General features: G+C 47.8%; 2 protein-coding genes across 4 annotated transcripts; one reads left to right on the top strand and one right to left on the bottom strand.

Annotated features, from left to right (window-relative positions):
* Positions 1-6,263: 6,263 nt before the first annotated feature.
* Positions 6,264-15,055, bottom strand: SLC25A38 (solute carrier family 25 member 38). 3 transcript variants are annotated; one of them, XM_083826563.1, is made up of 7 exons: positions 14,933-15,055; positions 13,604-13,725; positions 13,263-13,347; positions 12,559-12,738; positions 11,926-12,094; positions 11,135-11,301; positions 6,264-9,746 (listed from the first exon to the last, which is right to left on the bottom strand). In XM_083826563.1, the coding sequence occupies exons 2-7, from the start codon at positions 13,723-13,725 to the stop codon at positions 9,624-9,626; spliced, it is 846 nt and encodes a 281-aa protein (XP_083682689.1). In that variant the 5' UTR covers positions 14,933-15,055; the 3' UTR covers positions 6,264-9,623. The 3 variants fall into 3 exon arrangements, with proteins under 3 accessions (XP_083682689.1, XP_083682687.1, XP_083682688.1); XM_083826561.1 differs by lacking the exon at positions 14,933-15,055 and adding an exon at positions 13,907-14,592 and having other exon boundaries at positions 13,604-13,758; XM_083826562.1 differs by lacking the exon at positions 14,933-15,055 and adding an exon at positions 13,907-14,591.
* A 4,416-nt stretch (positions 15,056-19,471) lies between these two features.
* Positions 19,472-21,666, top strand: LOC310895332 (C-C chemokine receptor type 4-like; the record flags this gene model as incomplete). Its single annotated transcript, XM_083826551.1, has 2 exons — positions 19,472-19,818; positions 20,590-21,666. The coding sequence occupies exons 1-2, from the start codon at positions 19,687-19,689 to the stop codon at positions 21,664-21,666; spliced, it is 1,209 nt and encodes a 402-aa protein (XP_083682677.1). The 5' UTR covers positions 19,472-19,686.
* Positions 21,667-22,140: the final 474 nt, after the last annotated feature.

Below are 22,140 nucleotides of genomic sequence, written 5' to 3'. Positions count from 1 at the left end.
TCTAAAGGCCAACCTTTGGGCCAATCGTGAAGAGCAATTAACATCTTAATTAACATTAATGTAACATCTGCCCCGGTATCCATTAATACGGTTATTTGCACACTCAAGGGGTCGGCCTTTGGGTGATGAAGTGTTAGGGTCAGCATAGGTCTCTTGATGGTAATGGCCGAGGCCCAAAAAGCTGATGGAGGTCCCTTTGATCCAAACTCCGCGTCGTTTTGGTCACACGTCTCTGCTTGTGGAACTATGGCTTTAAATAGTATTAACTGTGCAACTGTAGTCCCCTTGGGAATGAGCACCGGTGGGGAGGGAGTCCATGCCATTGCTTGTATTATGCCTTCATGATCAACGTCAATGACTTCAAGCAGTACAAAAAAACCCGTTAGCGTGGTGCTAGACCGCCCTAGCAAGAGGGCGCTGCATCCCTTCCCTATTGGACCCTTTACGTTTAGAGGTATTTTGCGGACCCGAGTGTCCCAGAGGGTGCAGCTCGTTACTGTGGAGACATCCAATCCGGCGCTTCCTCGGGTTTTGGCTGTGAGGGAATCCACGGTGACGTAGTGGGTGGGATCGCTGGAGCAGTGGGCGGCTGCGGTCGCAGCCCGGTAGTCATCATCGCCCAGGGCGGTGACTTCCGCGAGGACGGCCCGCCCACGACGGAAGGCCGGGGCACTTGTGTCGTCGCGCGGCCCCGCCCCGCGCTTCGCTTCCCGTTTCCCTGCCGCGGTTGTAAAGGTCGTCCTTCTCCATTATGCGTCGAACGGCACTGGCTAGCCCAGTGCCATCCCGTGCCGCACCGTGGGCAAATAGTGGGAGGAGCAGGGTTACCGCGTTCCCCCCCCGATCCTCGCTGAGGGCATTCGGTGGCAAAATGCCCCGTGGCTCGACAGCGAAAACACCGTTTACACCCGGTTTTTAGCGCAGTAGCAAAAGCTCCGGCCAAAGCGGCAGTGTGATGTTCTGTGGATCCGACTCGATTGCAAGCCTCTGTCATTTGTACTAGTGTAGTATTAGCAGGCAGGGCTTGGAGTATTTTCTTACAGTCTATGTTTGCATTTTCCACTGCCAGTTTTAGTATAAGGGCCTCTTTGGCCTCGCGGTTGTCAATTTGATTGTCCAAAGCGGCTCACAATCTATCAATGAATTGCATATAAGGCTCGGTAACTTGTTGCCTAATGCTGGTAAATGATGGCTCGACTTTTCCAACTTCAGGCAACTTCAACATAACCTCGAAGGCCAGAGATGCGGACTGCCGCAAGAAGGCATCGTCGAGCCTAGCCTGCAATCTCGGATCAAGTAGCGGCTCAGTCCCCACCAACTGTGGGATCCCGGCTCCCAGGATGGGATCGCCAGGCTGCCGGTCCATGTTACCCAGGGCGGCTAATTCGCACCCTTCTTTCCATTTTTGCTCCCACAGTAATTTTTGTGTTGGCGTTAAAATCATCGCGGCTATCTGATGACAATCGTATGGCACCAACAATTGACCAGTCATAACATTTTCTAACAATGACTGAGTAAATGGTGCGTGTAATCTATATGCAGTCACAGTCTTTCTTAATTCTTTAATTAGGTCCCATTGGAAGGCATTATATTCATTTGGACTGTTGGGCCGCACCGGGAAAGCCATTCCCACCGGGTCCCTGTCCTTTGGTGCTTCCTGGCACACCAGCTCCCATCGTTCCCACGGGTCAAAAGCTCGGGCCCCCAGGGAGGCATTATCGGGGGCAGGCAAGGCGGGAGCCGAGGGGGTCAGTGGGGAGGGGCTCTGCGGCGGCGGTCCGCGGCCCTCTTCCTTGTCATCCCCCAGGTCTATCAAATTGCACCGCTCTGGTGACCTTGCAGGCTCTGATCTCAGTTCGGCTGCTTTTATTGCCTGGGCAGTGGCGTTCTGTACTTTCTTTTCTGCCTGCCACGCTCTTAAAGTCTCTGTCACCAGCCGCCACGTAGTCATCACCTCAGCAGCATTAGTATTCCCACTGGATGCTGCTTCCCATATTTTTTCCCCCGCTTGGTCCCAAGTTTTTACATCAAATACTGTAGAAGCCATTGAGGAGAATCCTTGTTTTTGCAAAATTTTCAATCATAGCTTTATCTTAAACGGATCATATTTTACTCCCCTTTCTATTAGGAGTTGCTTTAGTAATTTCACTATAGCCTCTTCTTCTGCCAAAAGGCTAGCTCCCATGATTAATGCCCAGCTGCTCACCTGTCCTTCAGGTGATGTCCCAGGGTTGCGGCTGCAGTCCAGCTGCGTACTTGATTCGTTTGGCTGGGTTCCATTCAGACTCTCGCGCAGCGCTGCTCCGCCCTGATCACGTCGGGGTCACCATTTGAAGGCACACACGACACGGACTCCTGATGGCTCTTCAACACCAGGACCTTTATTGCCATTTTTCACCACTACAAATACTTTCCCCATAGCCCCACATGCTGTCCATGCGCCCGAATCTGTCTTACAGTTGGTTAGAGACCCTCAGACACGCGCCTTGAGCCAGCCAGCAATTGGCCACTGCCCAAAGCTCATCTTTACCACTGTAGCCAATTTACTTTATCTCGTCCTTGCTCAAGTTTTTGGTTCTACCGCTGTTTTCCTCATTATCTCTAACTCAGGGACGTGTGAAATAGCACGAAGCCACCTGTGAATTCCTTTCCAAAACAAAGGAGGGAAACAAAGTTGTTGAAGTGTCTAGAGGGCAAGAGATAGGACCTGAGGGAATGGCACAAAGCTGTGTCAGGGGAAATTCAGACAAGATATTAGGAGAAGGCTCTTCACTAAGAGGGTGTTCAAGCACTGGAACAGGTTCCCCAGGAAAGTAAGTGGTCATGGCACCAAGCCCGCCAGAGTTCAAGAACAGTTTAGACAATGTTCTCAGACATATGGTTTGATTTTTAGGTAATCCTGTGCTGAGCCAGGTGTTGGACTCGATGATCCATGTGGGTCCCGTGCAATTCACAGAATCACTCTACGGTTCTGCGTCTGAGGCTGTTTTGGATCATCCAGTCAGTAACAGCAAGGCAGTGACATCTTGGAGAAAGCCCTTTGTAGGACCCCTGTTACGGAGTCCAGGATGCATGAAGGAACACAGAGTGGTCCCTGGGCACAAGGAGCAGCCTTTCTGTCTAGCAAGCAAAATGGCATGTGGGACTGAACCCACAGAAAGTGGCTTTCAGCCTACGGTCATCCTGCAGCAGCAAGGAGTCTTGGAGTAGGCAGGTGTAGGGAAGCATCACAGAGTTACTACCAACCTTTGAGTGGTGCATCAAGAACTTCAAGGAGGTTCCTGGGGTGGCTACAAAGCCGCAGAAAGACTGTCTCCCCGACAGCCAGCCCAGGCTGTGAAAGAAAGCAGCAGCCCTTGCCAGGAGAGGTCTGTGAGCAAGGGGGCTGTAATAGGCCCCCCAGTGGTGGGAAAGCCACTGAGCTGCCGTGCAGACATCTGCTGCCCAAAGAGGTCCTGTGAAGAGTGAATCGACTGCTGCATCTGGACAGAACATGAGAGAGGCTCAGTAAGAAAGACCTTTGGGCAGTATCTTTGCCATGGGACATGCCTGTGGGTGTCATGCAGGGAATGGTGTGGAGTCCATGGAGTTGGATCCTCCAGAAGACAAAAAGGAGAACACAGATACACAGCCACCTCCTGCGAAGCTGTATGCGTCAATGTTGTGTTTGGGATTCCCCCAACAAAGAGAAGTAGGAGCACTACCAAGAGGACTAGGGCTTCTCTGGTGTCTCAGCCTTGGCCCTGTGCCTTGAAAGGGCTCCAGTCCCCTGCCAGAAGGCAGCTGAGGCAGGGTTAGGAAATGTGAAGTGAAGGCATTAACTTACCTGGCCCATGCAAGGCTTCCCTGCAACCTGTAACAGAGTTCCTGAGTTACAGGTGTTGTGTGAGCCCATCTTCCCTGTCCCACACTGTCCCGGTCATCATCAAATCGATAACTGGAACCGATTAACCTTCAGTGAAGAGGATAGAGTTTTGCAACACTGTGCCTGGGATCCCCCTGGCAAAGAGGCATGAACAGTGTGCCACGAGGATGTGGCTTTACAGTGCTTCAGCCCTGCCCCATCAGCACCCTGCAGCTGAGGCAGGGTGAGGAAGAGGGAAATCCTGCAGGTTCGCCAGCTTACAGTCTTCCCATGGTCAATAAAGGATATGATATCTTTCAGATGTTGTGTGAGACCTTTTCCATCTCATGTTGTTCCCCCTGTCCTCGGAGCATGTTTTCTGTACTGAGCCCCTAGGGAGAAGGAAGGGGAGGCCCTTGCTTCCCTTGTGCTGTTGCAGCAGGGAGCGGAAGCAGCTGGTGGAAGGCCACCAAGGTCAGGGTGGCTCTGGAAGTGTTTCTAAAAGTTGTTCTTATTTGAAACAATATATTATCTTCGTTACTCTCACTTCAGATTTGTTTCTGTGACCACACCTTATTACTACTTCTTGGTTTTGCTTATCCTCCTCTAGCAAAGGTGCACAAAACCATGCAGTAGCAGGCTTAGCAGACATTAATACGTGCCGGTTTAGCAGCCTGTCCAGTGTACAGCCCAGCAGGTGAACTACAGGTCGCCCCAGGTACAAGTTTAGTCAAGCAAATGGGACATGACACCACAGTGGGTGAGAATCTGCTACATGATCCTGTCTGCTAGCTTTGCTGCAGCATGGTGGCCCTCAGCCAGAGATACAGCATAGCCTGTTGGTTAATTTGCAACTTTATAGGCATGCACACTATGCACATTTCTCAGGAATACAGTTGATAACCACAGTATCTAATACTGGAGACAGCAGTCTGGTTTTCCAAACAACATGGAATGTAACACTTAAAAGTTACTCCTTAGTATGTGGCTTTTTTTTCTTTTAAAAGTTTGGATAAGATGATGTACGTCCTTGTTGGTGATCCCTTATGTTGGAGGCAGAGCCCTGTGCAGTCTGCTGCATCTCCTGCAGGCCCGATCCCTAGGAAAGAACAGTTCTACTGTGACTGCGTGGCTTTCTTTTGTTCACCTTTGCCAGAGGCGGTCCCACATTTGCCTTTATTCAAAAAATGTTCATCTTTTGTAAGGCTGTTTGTCACTGCACATAGTGCTACTACTCGTATGGAAACTGCCTCTGGAAGCAGCTACAGTTTCTTCACGTGCTGAAAGCTCCGGGGAGCTCTGAGTTTAGTACTTGGCCCACTCAATAGTGGAGGTAGGGTTATTTTTCTAAAGATGCAGTTTTCCCTTGAAGTTTGCAGTTTCAGGAGAGAAAAATGGTTTCACAGTTGAATGATCTTTACTGAAGTTACAACTGGCATCTACTAAATCCAGAGCAGTATCATCTTTGTAAATTCCATCTTCGCTTGTATTTCAAAGGTTTATTATTTCTTTAATGGTTTGGGGAAACAGACTTCAGCAAATCCTTATTTCCAGTTCTACAAAAGTTCCAGAGGTCTCCTTGTTAACCTTTTATTTTACCTGTTTCTTAAGCAGAAGGCAGAACCATAGGTCAATGTTCTATTACAAGAATAGTGACTTTAACGGTTCCTCTTCTATCTTTCCCACCCTCCACAGGGTTAGGGAGCTTGTCCCTTATCTCTCCTCACAGCTGCGGCAGCTGACAGCAGAGTGAACAGAAATGCCTCTACACTGGATGTAGGTCTCCAAGGCAGCAGAAGCTCTGGGGAGCCCTGCATGCAAGAGTTAGTGCAGCCTGCCCGCTACTGCATCCCAGGGCCATGCTTTGGTAAGAGATCAGCAATCAAGTATGCCCTTGCACTATGCCTCACAGTGAAAATGAAGTCACAAGCACAGTTTTTGGTCCTCCGTTGAGATCAGACTGCTGATTAGCAAAGAGCTGGTTTGCAGGAGATTAAAAAGTTAGTTTCTACTCAGAGTACTCAAAACACCACTGTCCTAAAGGCTGATATTTCAACATCTGCTAGTGATATTCACTTCCTATCAGCCTTAACACACAACAGGCAGGCAGAGGAAGCTGTGAGGAAGACAAGAGTCCCCACTGCTGTGTATTTTTTTCCATTTAAGTAATGCAAATTCAGCTTGCATTAGCACAGTCTGTTTATTGTGCCCTAGAGAAAGGGAATACACATGGCCTCATATTAATCTGAACTCACCCAACAATTCTGTTCTCTTGGGAGACTTCTTTTGCTTTATTAGGCTTTTTCCTCCATCCCATCCCTTTGCTTTTTACGTTTTTGTTGTTGTTGTTTTTGTTTTGTTTTGTTGTTGTTAGTGGGTTGTTTTTTTTTTGAAGAAATAGAGGGGATGAAATTGATAATTCTGGCAACCACAGCTTTTAATAGAAATATATACTTTATCACAAACATTTTATGTAGACATACACTCAAAACAATCAAACCTATAAAATGTTCAAAAGCTCCAGTTCTATTTTAAACAGTGCAAGAGGAAAAAAAAAATAAGACCACCACAGGCAGAACAGCAATAACATGAAACAAATAAATAACCAGGCTATTTCTCTTCTGTCTTTACAAGTCAGTTAAATACTGACTGCCTCAACGTGTTAGCCAGTTGCATTCTTATACCACAGTTGCAGGGGCAAACAGAGCCAATGCACACTCACTAAGAGTGCATTGCCAGCAACTGAGGTCACCCAGAGAGGGATCTGACTGTGATCCTGCCATAATAGAAAAAGGCTCACACTTTATCACACCACCTTCTCCAAAGCCATCTTAGCTTAGATTTTGAAAATGATTATCTAATGGGATTGTTAGTGCTGAATTGTTGGGGTGATGGAGGTAGGTGATTCAGTACCTGCCTCTGGGACTGTCTCTGGTTTTTGTGTTTAGGTTGTACAGTGACCATTTGTTGTTTATTAGAAGCATACAGTCTCACCAGCAACATAGCTAAACACTCACCATAACTATTGAAAAGTAACTTCAACTAATCAGTTTAGAAACAATGTTGTTTTTTTTTGAAAAAGGAAAACGGTGAAAGATGATAAAGTGAGCTGAGAAAGTCTTGTATCTGCCTGATACAGCTTTCAGATTGTGAAGTAGAAAGAACTTCAAGCTTTCCCTTCCCCTATATGTAAGGGAAGTGACAAAAGAAATAAAAACAAACAAAGCTGTACCACAAAACTCACTATTCCCAGCTTGTGTGAGAGAAGTCTTTGATTTGCAGCACTAAGGGTTGATGAAGCACAGTGCAGTTTAGATTCTCTATTTGTAAAAGTCCAAGGAGCCCCAACTAGTCCACAAGTGAAAGACATACACCTTTTCACTCTACTGCAACAACTAAGAGCCTCCTCATTCTCTATGAAGTGAAGGGAATAGAAGAGCCTTCCAAAAGAAGAAGCTAATACTGCTTTAGGGCAGTAGATTTTAAGACACCAGCAGGTCTGAATAGATTCTTTAGTTCTTCCTTTGTTACTTGACCAGGCAGGAATAGAGGGCATGAAAGCCACCAAAGCCGTCCTGCATTTCAGATTTCTGATGAGGACATTACTTAATACAAGATTTATCATCTGGCACTCTTTGCTCACATGCCTCATTAAGCTTCTATCTGCACAAGCTGCATACTACTTTGCAATTGCTTAATCAGCAACTAAAATATTTGTGAAGCATCTTGCAGGCAACACCATGTGCAGCCCTTGACTGCCACAACCCAAGGTGAACAACAGATCTACCTCATGCACCAGACTGAGAAACCCCAAATAAATTCAGGCTTTGACCCCATGCATAGCAGAATAAAACACTCTGCCAGGTCAGTAATCTAGACTTGGTTCTCCAGCTCTGTCAGCAGTACTCAGGGTAACAAACAGCAACGTGTGCAGTTACCACTGTTTCACGTGCATTTGTGAGTTCAAGTAAGAGGGTAAGAGGGACTGCAAAAAGGGGAACTGCTCTTATTCAGGATTTGGCAAGTGATCCAGCCACTCACCTGACAATCTGCCAGCTTGTCCCCTAAACTTTTCTACGACTTCACTTTCACGTCAATCAAAGCTTCCTGCAGCTGGAATCTGTTGAAGAACATCTTTTACAACCCACATCCCTTCTGTTCTTGTGGTCAGGAGACTGCCAGAGCCGGTGCTGATTATGCAAGTTGCATTTTAAGTATTAAGAACGATAGGTCAAACCAGTTCATACAGCTAAAGTGTGCCACATCTTCATATTTAGAGACACCTACTCTGTTTTTAAAGTGAATTTTAACACCACTAGGTATTTAATAAAAACCAATGGTATGTTTTCTGCAAGGTACGCTACAGAACAAGACACATACTTCCATGCTTAGCTTTGTGACAACACCAGCAAAGCTGCAAGAGTCCCAATTCAGCCAGCCCACAGAGGTACAAGTGAAGAGGGGAGCAGGCTGTACCCAAGATTGGAAAGCACATGCTATTAGGTCTGGAGTAGGAATGAGGGAAGAGTCACAGTTGACGAAAAAAAGCGTATTTGATTTCCAAGCTTAAACTCAGGAATACTGAAACATGAATAGATGAACCTGCTAAGAGAAAACAATCATCTCAGAACCCGGCCAGAGTTTGTGTGGAACATAAACAGAAGTTCCCTACCCAACACTCAGACACCTCAAACTTTGGAGAAAGCTTGCAGAAAAGAACAGCCTTTTCTCTCCCAAACTAAAGATATTCCACATGTAATCAGTAATGGCTTCTGAGAGAAATCTGAAATGTCAGTATCTGTATCTGCTTCCATTATACATTTATGCACTAGGAGCTGTGATCCTAAAAGCTACATCTAAGGACCAGCTCACGCAGAATGTAGATCAGGGATCAAACAAATAATAGGAAGCAAATAAGTCTCTAGTACAACTGGATAAAAAAAATTGAGTATTCCTGATGTAATCAGATCACCAGGAAAAGTGTTTTTCAGGGAACGAGTAGAATTTTGGTAGCAACTAGTACGCTCTCTACTTCTGCTTTGAAGTGTCTTGTGCTTCTTAATTCTAGTGCAAATGCTGCTGTAGCCGCAGAAGCACATTTGAAGTGTTAAGATACTCAGTTACACAGTGGCATATGACACAGCTAGGAGGCTTGAGTTACCTTCTCTGCTATCAAGCACAGTATAAAAATGATGACAGAGCTTTCCTTCAGCACTTCATTCTCTTCCACCCACTCCTGCATTATAAACCTCAAGAGACACATCCAGTCTCCTGACTGGGTTTGCAGTGTTCCCCTGTGAGAACAAAGCATACGAGGAAGATGGTGGATCACAGTGGATCTACAGCAGATGGTGGATCACAGTGGCCTTACTGGCCAGATCAGCAAGGAACAGGCTGGCAGGTTCTGCAATCAGCATTGCCCTTGCTGTTTTCTCCTCAAACACTTCTGTTCAGCAATTTCTCGTTGCATTAAGGTGGTGAGCACAGAGTTATCTTTAAAATAGGCTTCTCTCAGCACAGACACCAGGCTGCGGAAACCCTGCCATTTCCCAAGGAAGTCTGCAAGTACAGTCCTTCTGGAATGCATTGATCAAATGAAGCAAAGATTCAACTCTTCTTTCCCCTACTTGCCAAAAGGCCTAACCCTCTGTCTCAGAAGGACTTTCTTCCTCCCAGCTGAGTAAGGCTTATTCCTCTGTGCAACTGGTAACTTCCCAGTGCCAGCTGATCACAGCAAGCAGGAAAAGGAGTGAAGCTGGTCAGTTTTAGTGCAAGTCAGTCAAGATTTCAAGCCCATTTTTTCCATCATCTGTTCGTATACAGTCCATGCCATTGCTGCCATCAAAGTACGCCTGAGGGCACGGGGCACTCCACCTCGGAAAAAGCCGACCAGCCCAAAGTCCTGCAACAGGAGATAAACAGCAATCCGTTACCATCTGCCTCCAGCATTTTAACTTCTCATCATTTATTACATGGAACAGCCCAGGATGTATTTCAGCTCTGATCCAGATCAGCCTCTGAAAGATCCAGGCTTAAATTGCATTCAACCTTTAGGAAGAACCCATAACACTGTGCACTTGCAGGGCTACTGATCAAGAAGGAAGGGGAAGGGTGTGTTAGGATGACAAACAATAGGGAAAGCCACACTCAAGCCTGAAAAAGAGAAGATGAGGGAGTAACAATTTCAAGCCACTTGAGGAAAGTGACTTGTCCTAGTTTAGAGACCATTCATATTCACAAAAATCATTTAAGACTTAAAACTGAAGTTTATAAGTACTGAAGAAGAAAAAAAATCTGATACAAGGAAAGGAACCATGTACAAAAAAAAAAACCAACATATTCCTGTTTAGGATTAGAGTTCAATATGGAAACAGAGTAAAGCTGCCTTCTGAGGGCAGGAAGGGGAAGGTAGATTTTGAGTACATCTCCATCCCATTCCTTGGATACAGACCTGAATATTTATTTCTCTTTTAGTGTCTTTTAATATTTTATTTCTCTTTTAAGGGAAAAGAATTGTTTTTTCACTGGCTTATATCTGATATTGCCATTTCATGCTACATACTAAAGAAACCCTTTGTCTCACTGTGGTAACTACAGATGTGCCTGCACTGATAAGCCAGAGGTGACGGCAGCTGCAAGCACAGCTCCACCAAGCTTACGTACAGAGCTAAAATGAAATAATCCAAGTGCTTTCCATCACTACCAGTGTAAGAATCAAGGTATAACAGACAGAACTTAAGTGAAATCATTCACTAGTTGGAAACATGAAGCAAGTTTGTGTGGAGAGATGCTTGCTGCAATACGCCCACCTTTGTGCTCTAAGCTTGCTCTCCAATTCCCCATTTTCTGTAATTCTGTGGAAAAAAAAGATAATGGACTAGGGAATGGCAAGAATAATCAGGGAGCAAGTTTACAGCCTTGTAATCCATCCAAGAAGAGCAAAAAAATATCTGATAGCAGTAATGGCCTCACTAATTACAAGGGAAACCAAGGAATAACGGACTGAAGCCTTTGACTGCTTTCAAGCCATCAAAAACATTACTTCTCCAGTTACTTTCCTGAGCAGCCCATAAGCCAGTGACAAGAAATTCAGCCTCAGTCTCCTGCAGCGTGTTCTATCTCATCTTCTGAAAATGCTCATGCTAATTAGCCTGATTGTAAGAACTCAATGAGTAGTCACATTTGTTCACCTACTTTAAAAGGCAACAACTTTCTTAGCATGGCTGTGCTTCAGGCAAGTAAGTGAGAAGCGAGGCTGCAATTGCACTAGCTACAAGGGGTTCATCTCACCTTGTAGATGAAGGCAATGGCCTGGCTCGTCCTGCAGTACTTTTCAGGGGACAGCTGCATGTGTGTTTTGATGACATCAGCAGGCTGTGTTGCCAGTGAAGCCAAGATTCCCGCAAAGATCCCACAGCCAAAATTCATCAAGGGCATGAGCACTGGATCCAGATAGTCTGCAGCAGAGCAAAGGCAACTCACTCAGATACAAAACAGGCTAAGTTGCATTACAAACTGAAAAGCTACTGAATGATGGTATCAATGGCAGAGTCCAAGAGAAGACAAAATCCACGCAGGGCAGAGAAGACCTTGGAAGGAAACGTAGCAACAAGTTAAAGATAACACTGCACAAAGAGCTCACTGCTGAGGAACTGAATTTAATTGGAGCTCAGATAAGGAAAAGATGTGTAAGTCTTATCCCAGCCAGTCTTGTCCCAGCCAGTTCTAACACCAGAGAAACCCCAGTTTAGTGGGAACTAATCAGTATACAAGACAACCAACAGGATAAAACACTGCTGAACACATCCTCTCAGTTCTTCACTAACCCACTTATGCATCATTTACTTATATTAAGCATCAGTCTTCATAATCAATTAATTTGGGGTCAATTTCCATTTCTACACTGACCTGAGCTATAGGTCTACAGTTCTCTTTAAGTAAAAGGCAAACATCTCACCTGAAGTCCTACAAGAGACTAATTTAGCTGCTGAGGTTGAGTGCAATAGGCAGAGAAGGGAATCATAGGGCAAGATGCAAGAAAAGTAGTATCTTCTGTTACAACCTCCAAAGTTCAGCCTTACCCTGAGGTGTGAGTTTTTTGGTCTGTGTGTAGAACATCAGGTAAATCCCAGAGAATGGTGCATCCCGCAGCAGCGTTGCGGTGAGCCCACTGAACATGCCACGAGCCCCTTCTGTCTGATAAATATTCTTCAGAGCTCCGTATACACTCCTATAGCCAAATCTTCCACTCTGCAGAGGCAAATAAAATTTTGTCATTCACATGCCAGGAACAGGCTGAGGAGCTCTGTTCTCAGCCTGAGGTAACCATGTTCAAACCAACAATGCTACGTGCTTCATGTAATACCTAAGATGGCAGTAGAGAGGATAGCCCAAGGCAAAAACTTCATTCCACCTGCCCCTGCTTTTAAAAGAGTCTTTCAAGAAGGTAACCTGAAAAGGGCCCTACAATTCCAAAGACATTGCATGCAAACAGAACTTCAAAATCTCAGGGTGAATTCTGTTTCATCTTACACTTCTTGCCTAAACACCAGTCGTATGACTTGGCACAATGTGTGAACCAGGATGAACTCGGGACTAAATCTCTAGCTGTATCTGAGGACCAGCAACCTTCTCCAGATACAAGAATTTCTTTGTCATCATGAGGAAGGGGTGTGATATTATTAACAAGGAATGAATTAGAAAGTCATACTAACCTCATACCGGGTCTTCACTATAGTTACTGGCAACATGCAAATCCCTGATATTGCACGTGCAGTGGCACCCAGAAAGACAGACTCCAGGGCTGTGGGTGAACGGTCCACTAGAAGATTTTGCTTCATTGTGTACAAAGTGCTGAAGTAAATCCCAACCCCAGGAATGCATCTTGCAAAAGACTGCAAAGAAACAGTAGCAAAGTAAGACAGAAAAAGCACACGTAAGACAAAATGTACTACAGAACATTTCAGGAGCTATTAAATGTGATAGGAAGCTTTATGAAAAAAAAAATCACTACAAGATCACTAAAGCTAAGAAAAGAACACAAAGAAAAGTAATTAATGCCACTGAGAGGTAAGAGATTCAACTGATGCCAGGATTTAACACATTCCTCATCTGCAATTTTCTAGGAACAAGGTATTCTAAAGCAAAATGAGGTTAGTGCACTCGCCACACCATGTTTACAAAGTTATTCAAGCATTCAGCTGCTCAGCCTTGCAAATCAACAATGGCTGCTAGGACCAAACCAGTGGAACTCACAACATTAACCATTAACTCCTTAAAATGGGATTTAACTATCTACCTATTACATGATTTCACTTAAATTGTACAAGAGCTAGCCACTTAAATCCGGTCCTTGGTTATTAATAAATGGTAGGTCTATTTATGTATTTTTGAGATGAGGGTTAAAACAGCCACTTACTGGCGAGACACCTTTCCAGAGCCCCAGAAGACTCTCGGTCCGAACCACCCTAAAAAGCAGCATTACCATGCCAACACGGCCGGACCTGAAAGGAAGATAAGACAAGAACTGCAGCGAGGACCTGCTTCTGCCCTCCAGCAGACGCACGCCAGACCACCCTACTTGTATCTCCAAGCATTACTGCAGCACCTCAGACCTACAGACTTCTTGGTCACTCCTTCCAGACCCCACCCTATCCCAGAAGGACCCTCAGTCCCTGAAGGACACCCCCGAGCACCAAGCCCCGGCCGGGCTGGGGCACGGCCCCCACCTCCCGGCCTCCGCCCCCCCGGGCCCCTTACCCGCCCGCGGGGGGCTGCAGGATCTGCAGGCGGGTCTTCAGCAGGTCGAGGGGCTGAAAGAGAAGCGTGGAGCAGGTCCCGCTGATGGAGCCGCAGACGAAGGCCTTCAGGACGGGATGCATCTGGAGGAGGAGGGGAGGCGGCCGGTTAACTTCCTGTCAAGAGGGAATTGCAGCAGCGGCCACGTCGCGACGCGAAGTCCCCGCCGGTCTCCCATCCACGGAGAGCCGCGCGGGGCCCCTCCTTAGCTTCGCGAGCGAACCCAACACACCGGACCTCGCCGGGCCGGACGCGCGTCATTACCTCTGCCTCTCGCCCCGGCATCCCAGGGCCACTCCGCAACCAGTGAGCGCGACGGGCAAGAGTGACGCACCAGGCGCACCCCCGCCGCGGGCCAATCCCAGCCAAGGCGCGGGGCGCGCGGCCGGGCAAGTGCGGCTGCGCGGCCATTAACCTCTGGCGTGCCGGGCGGAGGGGGCGCCGTGCTGCGGGGGCGCGCTTGTTGTGACACGTGATGTGCCTGCCTGGGTTCGCTCTTGTCGTGACACGTGACCTGCTTGAGTGGCTGCGCGCTTTGCGGCCCGGCCTTCGCGCAAAAATGTGGAAATGCGAAAAGCACGCGGCGTGTGTTTAAGTCGGTGGCTGGGATCTGGTTTTGTCCCCATTTCCTGGCTTTCTGGTACCCAGCCAACGTGCTGCGGCAAACACAGACTCACAGAATTGTTATCCCCCTACACCAGTATCACCTACTGAACCGTGTCCCTAAGCACCACATCTAACCTTTCCTTGAACACCCCCAGGGACAGTGATGCCACCACCTCCGTGGGCAACCTTTTCCAATGCCTGACTACTCTTCCTAAGAAATTTCTCCCCATTTCCAACCTAAACCTCCCCTGCAGCAAAATATTTGGCCCAGCGGGCTCTGCAAGGCACGGGTGCTGGGAAATTGAGCGATTACGAAGCGTTGCTTTCATTTCTTCCCCCCCACACACTCCCTCCCGCTGGACGTCCTGTTCTGGTGGCACCTGAAGACACTATAATCCCCCACCACTGGAGCACCCAAGCAGCGGGACACCAACATGAGCCTCAGCTCTTGGGAGCCGAAGGCTTTCAAGAAGTTGAGGAGCTGAAGGTGGCTGCAGAGCCAGCTGTTCCTTTTCCACAAAGCAGAAGGAGACGTGGCCAAAGGCTGTTGGCTTTCAGCCTGCAGCCCCTGCGTATCGCCAGCTGATTGCGGTGGTGTGCCCCAGGGTGGTTCAGGCTGTGCAGCTCTGAATGTCTTTCAGATGAACCTGGGAGTCCCGTGCCAACATGCAGCCCATAGTCTACCCTGTGGAGGCTCCAAATGGCTCCCAGCTGTCCTGAATCATCCAAAGACCCTCAAAGGCTCAGGAGATGCCCCCAGGTGGCTTGCAGGTGGTACAAAGCTCAACCTTCACGCTCCTCTTCAGCTGCCAGGCCTCTCCAGCTCCACTTCTCCAATCCTATGAATTCCTGGCTTCCTCTTGACGCATCCTGGCTCCTTTTCTCCCCTGCATGCCACTGCAAAAGGCCTGGCGACAAGGTGCAGCCCTTCCTGCTGCACTAGAGCGTTGATGGGTGGGTGGCCTGGGGAAAAGAAGCAGAAAAGCAATGGAGGTGTTGAACGGATGAGAAATGTTTCTTTATCATGGGGTTGTAAGTGATATGGTGCAAAGTTTCAGGCTGGAAATGTGGTCGTGGCAGGAAGACTAGTGCTGGACAAAATTTACATAGTAAAGAAATTCAGAGAGAACCTCTTCTCCACATTGCCCTATTGTGGTCTTTTTGGGGGAGTACCAGACTGGAGTGAAAGAAAGCTATATTCAGCTACTAACCTATGGCATCCTGAATTTGTTATGGGATCACACGTATCATGCATAATTAATCAACAGATATATAAGAAGGATGGCTTGGAGATATGCATTGTTTTGAAAAGATCCTTTGGGTGATTTCCTTTGGTGTCTTTCTGTTGTGCTGAGCTTGTATCATCAGGGCACTTACAGGAATGTCTTGTTCTTATGAATTAGTTCATACTTTCACCACAGTAGTTTGCACCTGGCTTGGCTTTTGCTTTGAAGACACAATAAATACGCAATACATAACAATACAACAACAACAATACAACACAGTACAATACAACAACAATATAAACAATATGTTTAACTGATCGCTTAGAGCTTAACAACTCTGATAAGGCTGACAAACCCAAATGATGTATTTGAAATGTTTTTGTGTGGAGCTGAGGGTGGTGTGTCTGGCTTCTCTTCCTCCCTGTCCATGGATGTAGCCACAAAGGACATCTGTGTTGCTTCCTGACGCAAACCAGAGACTGCAGTTGTAGTGGCCAAATGGGTCACATCCCAAGAAAGAGCTTTTCCAGACTGAATCCCTGGCAGTAACCACAGTCTCCCAGTCCCTGGCTTGCTGTGGAGCTGGAAGAGTTTTGCTCCCTTAAATAAGCTTCATGATGAACAAGGAGGTGAACCAGCACCACTGGTCACACACATCTCTGCAGTGATGATTTCTGTGCCTTGCCTGTGAAGAAAAACCCAGCAGAGGGAGCCTTGTTCCTTCCTGTCACTTCCCTGCAGAGATGCAAGACCACTCTGCCTGGTGGCTTTCCAGCCACTGGTGGGAGACATTTATCCTTCCTCATTACAAAGGTCAGAAGCAGAAATTACCTGCATTGTCTAGGTCTGGACTGGTCCCTGCTCAGGAGTGTCTGCAGCTGGGGGTACCCGGGCCCCGCTGGTTTAAGCTACAGGATGGCTCTGCCAGCACCCATGGGCCTTCCTGCCCCAGGACCTTGCACCACAGTGCTATCATGGCCCCAGATTTCCCCGGTTTCAGAATTTCCAGTGTTAGACAGGAACTGGAAGGTGAAGCTGCTGATCCTGCTGCAGGATGGGAGTGTCCCTGCAGAGCTAGGTACTGCTTTGAGGCAAGTGGGAGAGGAGACCCCCCAGCAAGATCATCTCCAGTGCCAGCATGCCTGCAAAACCACCTCCTGCCAGAGCCCTCGGGTCTGGGACTGAGGAGTCAACATCTCTCCTCTGTGGTGGGTCTGTGTGGCTTTTTGATGAGCGTCACCCTGGGGTGACACAGATGCAGTTGGTCTGGCCATGGCCAGGGAGATGGACCATGACGTGTTTGGATCCCTGTGCACGCCATGCCATGAGGGCTGCAGTGCTGCTGACCAGGAGACCACTCCACACCAAGGAGCCAGTGACCCCTACAGCAGTGGCCCTTTGTGGGCTCAGGCTTGACCAGTGTGGCCCCAGCTCATAGTAACAGAGGAGCCTGTGGGCAGCTCCCACTTGGTACCAGTGATTACACCAACTATGTGGCATTGCCTTTGTCAAAAAGTGCAGCAAGAAGTTTCTATGAGAAAATCCTTTCTGTTTGCTGGTAGAAATGATGAACAGAGGTGTTTTCTTGCAAGCAAGTCACGTAAAGCTTGAATGATGACAGATGGGATCTGTGCAGTGTGTTGTGGAAAAATCCATCTAGTGTCCATCTAATGCTGAGCACATGCAGGGTTCCCAAAACTGAAAGGGAAGTAAGATTTATTCGCTACCTATATTCTTCTTTTTATTCTGCCTTATTAAAACAGTTCCTTTATTAAGCCATTTGTTGTCTGACCTTTCTTACTGAGATCCAGAAAGAGCCCTGCCCCATCTCTCTTGCCCCTGTCACCCTAATGCTAAATATTTGGTATTATGGACAGGATTTGGAGAAGAATACCATTATAGAAGAGGGCTAGTGAATAACTGAGCACTGGCACAGGCTGCTGAGAGAGGGTATGGAGTCTCCTCCTTGGGGATCTTCAAAAGCCTCCTCAATGTGGTCCTTGGCAACCCACATGAGGTGTCCTTGCTTGAGCAGTGGGGTTGTACCAGGTGACTTCCGGAGGACCCTTCCAAACTCAAAAATCCTGATTCTGGGATTCCTTGAAAGTAGAGAGGAGGAAAATCTCAAATGGGTGCTGCACACAGGCATGGGGGCTGGTTACTCAGGTGACCCCACAGTGAGCAGGGAAGCTGAGAAGGATATACCCCAGTGCCCACATCTGAGGATGTTAAGAAATGTTCAGAGAAGCACAGCACTGATGTGGAAGTAGATGCTGTGAGGAAGGGAAGAATAAATGTGGCTGCCTTACAGTGAGCATGGACAGAGACTCGAGGAGGCCACACAGGCTGATGCTGAACAAACCACAGCCCCTACAGATTCCTGTTGGTAGATGCTCAGCCATGGCCGTGTCCTTTCCCTCTACCTGTCCCTGTGCTCACCAGCACATGCTGCTGGTGATCAAGCACCTGGAGATCAAGATTTCTGCTGCAGCTCTTTTCCGAGCCAAGCACTGATTTCTATTGCCCCCTTGCTCCCCTTCGTTCCCCGCTGCCTCACTCCACCTGTGCACCAGAGAGCAGGCATGAGTGGCAACATTTCAGCAGCTCTACTCCAAAAGATTTGGGAAACTCTGCCCACAAGGCCCAAGCAGGGGGTTATGTACAGACATTTTTGCTGATGCTGCCAAAGTTGTGGTTACAAGTTAAGAAAGCCTTTTCAGGCGCTTGAGGCAGGAAATGAGAACTCACAGTCAAAGGCCCCCTGTCTGCATGACCTGGGGTCTTTGAGCAGCTTGTTTTCCACACTGGGACAGGTTCCTGCAGGACAGCCAGCACCTGCCTCAGTGTAAACACCACAGAAAACCTGCTCCTGTGTTGCCCAGACTCAATGAGATGCATCCCCTGAGCAAGACATATAGTGTGAGTACCTGAGGTGTCACCTTTACTCCCAGCTCCTGCCTGTGAACTTCTCTTTTCTTCTGCATTGGGAGATACCTGTGCACTTCACAGTTCCACTGAAGTCTCAGTTCTTCTGGGAGCTGCTTATTTCTTGTGGTTGGGCAGCCTGCCATCTACATTTAGGAGGTGAGATGTACAGAGCTGCCTGGGCAGCCAAATTCATGTAGTTGGTTGTCACCTCTTTTTATACATTGCATGATTCTTGGGTACCTTCTGTGCCACCAGCACTGATGGATGTGTTAAACCTGAAAATGAGTAATGGAGATAACACTTCAACACGAGTCACTGCTATGAGAAATGTTCTGTCTTCAGCTATTACAAGAGTAATAATACTCAGGAGGCCTTGGCTGTCAGGCAGACTGTCATATACCTACAGCTTGGCTCACAAACAATACTTTCATCTAATGTGACGTTGTCCCCCCTGGCTAACAAAAGGCAGCTGTGAAATATTTGCAGATTTTCTAGGTGCTTGTGCTCAGAGATTTATCACTTTTGTTTCTTGTGGGTGAGACAATTGTTCACACCAACATTACACTGACAACCATGATCTGAACAATTAGATTAGCTGCAAAGCACATCAGACTTCCATGGCACATCCCAACAAGCCGTGTTGGGTCAGGATGGGTCCCCAGCAGATATCTTGCAGAGTTGGTGGAAATCCAATCTTGTTCAGGGCTTTACTGAATTGCTGGTCTCTGAGAGCATCCTGCAGAATGCATGTTTTGAGAAGGAACTGTGAGATGATCTCAACTTGACTATTTCTGTGGTGGGTGCAGGGTGGACAGAGGGCCCTTCCAAGGAAAACCATCCAGGCAAACATGGTGTCCTTCACCGTCATTGGCTATCAGCAATGTTGGGCCATCTCCAATATACATCTTCACCAAAAGTTCTTGGTGTGCAGGAGCAGCAGTGCTGCTTCTCCTCTCCTCTCATGATGATGTGGGGCTGTGGCACAGGAGCTGCTGGTGAGATGGGGCACCTCACATATGCGTGGAACAAATTGCAGATCTCTTACATTGACGTTCCTATTCCTGTGAAATGACAGAATGATCATCCAGAAGATAAGTTAAACATTTCCGTTTCTGTATGTGTGAACTAAAGACATTGAACTCATTGGCTTGTGGTTTTACACACCTTTAATGTAACATCTGTCACACAGAGGAAGAGGCAGTTTGAGACTGCTGGCTCTTAGGGTGTAGACTTTGCCAGTGGCTTGGCATTGAAACATAAGCAAAGTACTGCCAATATATATGTATGAAAATATATTCACCTCTCAGATTTATTTTAAATATAAAGAAATTTTCCTGGTATTCTTTCACGCAGTGTTGGATTATGAACAACAGCCTGGGAAGTCTGCTGTCCGGAGGAGACCTGGAGGACTCGCTGGTGAGTTGCTCCCTGGCTGCCGCCCTGTGAGCTGAGCCCAGGGGCATGCCTCAGGGGCCCAGGTTTGTGCCTGGGATGTGTGGGGCTTTGCTACTGGGAGAGGCCATGCTGGTGGGGACAGTGAGGGTGTGGTCACAGTTCCCTGAAAGCAGCATGTGTGAAAGCATCTCCCACTGAGCAGGCTGCATGTGTCAGGGCTGACTGTCCCCTGGGGCAGGGCTGGCCCTAGGAGTGTCCAGGGGGGTCCCTGTGCTGGGGATGTGCCCTCACCGCTCTTGCTGCACTGGGCTGGCCATGGCAGTTGTGGCTGTGGGGGCTTTGAAGCCATCAGCACCCAGCCATCCCCATTAACCATGCAAAGGCCTTAACAATATACAGAATTGAGCCCCAAAACCTCTACTGGGGGCTCTCAGCACCCTGGCCATGCCCATTTGGTTGGTGGCTTGGTGATACTCCCTGGGTCTCTCACCTCACCTGCTCAGTGGCATGGGGTGGGCACAGGGCTGGGCATCCCCAGGGAGCTGTGGGGGGATGCTGGTACCCCCCCTGGTTTACTGCAGTATTTCTGCCCTTGTCCCTCTGGTGCAAGAGCCTCATCCCTGCAGGGCAGGACTGGTCACATATGTTCCTTCCTCATTTGTATCCTCTGACCTGGCCAAGGCACACCTGATTTTTCCTTGTGGGTTTGGTGTGAGATGAACTCTGCCAAGTATATTTACTATGAGTATAATTTGGGACTAGGGCCTCATGAGCTTCAATGTCCTTGAACAGGTGGATTATCAATCAAGAGTTAACTCCTCTGCATCCTATGATGACGTCTTCCTCTACTCTGAACTGGACATTGACTGTGAACTTGAAACTATTCCAGCATTTGCACTGATTTTTTTTCCAGTGCTGTACACTGTGTTGTTTGTGACCGGCCTTGTGGGAAATGCTTTGGTTGTTTGGGTCCTAATGGCCTTCAAAAAAGTCAGGGCCATGACTGATGTCTATCTGCTGAACCTTGCCATCTCTGATCTCCTCTTTGTCTTCTCCCTCCCCTTCTTGGTTCAGTACTCCCTGGCGAGCCAGTGGTCTTTTGGCAATGTCATGTGTAAAATTGTCAGCTCAGCTTACTTCATTGGTTTCTACAGCAGCTCCTTCTTCATAACTGTCATGAGCATCGACAGGTACTTGGCCATTGTGCGGTCTGTGTATGCTCTGCGGGTGCGCACGTCCGCCCACGGGGTCATTGCAAGCCTGGCCCTTTGGGCAGTCGCCATTTTAGCATCAGCGCCAGACCTCATTTTCTTCCGGGAAATGGAAGACAGCAACAGGACCGTGTGCCTGCCTCGCTATCCTGGTAGCAGCAACGGCTGGAAGATTTTCAGTAATTTTGAAGTCAATGTCCTGGGGTGGCTGATCCCGGTGGGCATCCTCATTTTCTGCTACCACAACATCTTGAAAAACCTGCAGCGGTGTCACACTCGCAACAAGTACAAAGCAATGAAGCTGGTTTTCGTTGTTGTCATTGTGTTCTTCCTTTTCTGGACCCCTATCAATGTCGTGCTCTTCCTGGACTCCATGAGGAACATGCACATCATCGATGACTGCCAGGCAAGCCAAAGGCTCGACCTAGCCCTGGAGCTGGCTGAGGCGCTCTCCTTCGTCCACTGCTGCCTCAACCCCATCATCTACGCCTTCGTGGGTGAGAAGTTCAAGAAGTATCTCTGCGAGGCTTTTGGCAAATATGCACGTTTTCTCTTGATCTGCAACGACTACAGTGTGTTCCACAGGCACAAACTGGACAGGCACTCCTCTGTGCACATGGCGTCCTCGCAGTCATCTTTTGTTGGTAGTGTCTTGTAGAGCTGCAAGCCAAAAGCTCCCATACTTCATGCATGACCTGAAGTTGAGAAGTCCTCCCAGTGATTCAGTTAATAAGTCTTCTTGTTGCCTTAGTGTAGGAGGTTAAGGTGCAGTGGCCCATTACCAAAGTGTGACTAGGAAATCATGCAATCCTAGAGCAAGCTGCAGTGCACCTTGCTCCATGATATGCTGTAATACCATTCTGAGCAGGTATCTTCATGGATGCAGTTCTTCTGAAATACTTCTCTGTTGTTAGCAAATGTGAATGAGAACTTCAAACACTGAAATTAACATTGGGAAATTTATCAGCCACTCCTCTGCCCACCAGCACATGGCGTCCTCGCAGTCATCTTTTGTTGGTAGTGTCTTGTAGAGCTGCAAGCCAAAAGCTCTCTTACTTCATGCCCTGACTGCATGCCATGGCCTGAAGGGGTGGCTTGAAAGCAAGAGATTCTGACAGTGGTGTAGTTTTTG

Source organism: Anser anser, assembly GCF_964211835.1.
Source record: "Anser anser genome assembly, chromosome: 2".
In the NCBI taxonomy this organism is placed as follows: domain Eukaryota; kingdom Metazoa; phylum Chordata; class Aves; order Anseriformes; family Anatidae; genus Anser; species Anser anser.
This window is presented reverse-complemented; position numbering and strand designations above follow the sequence as displayed.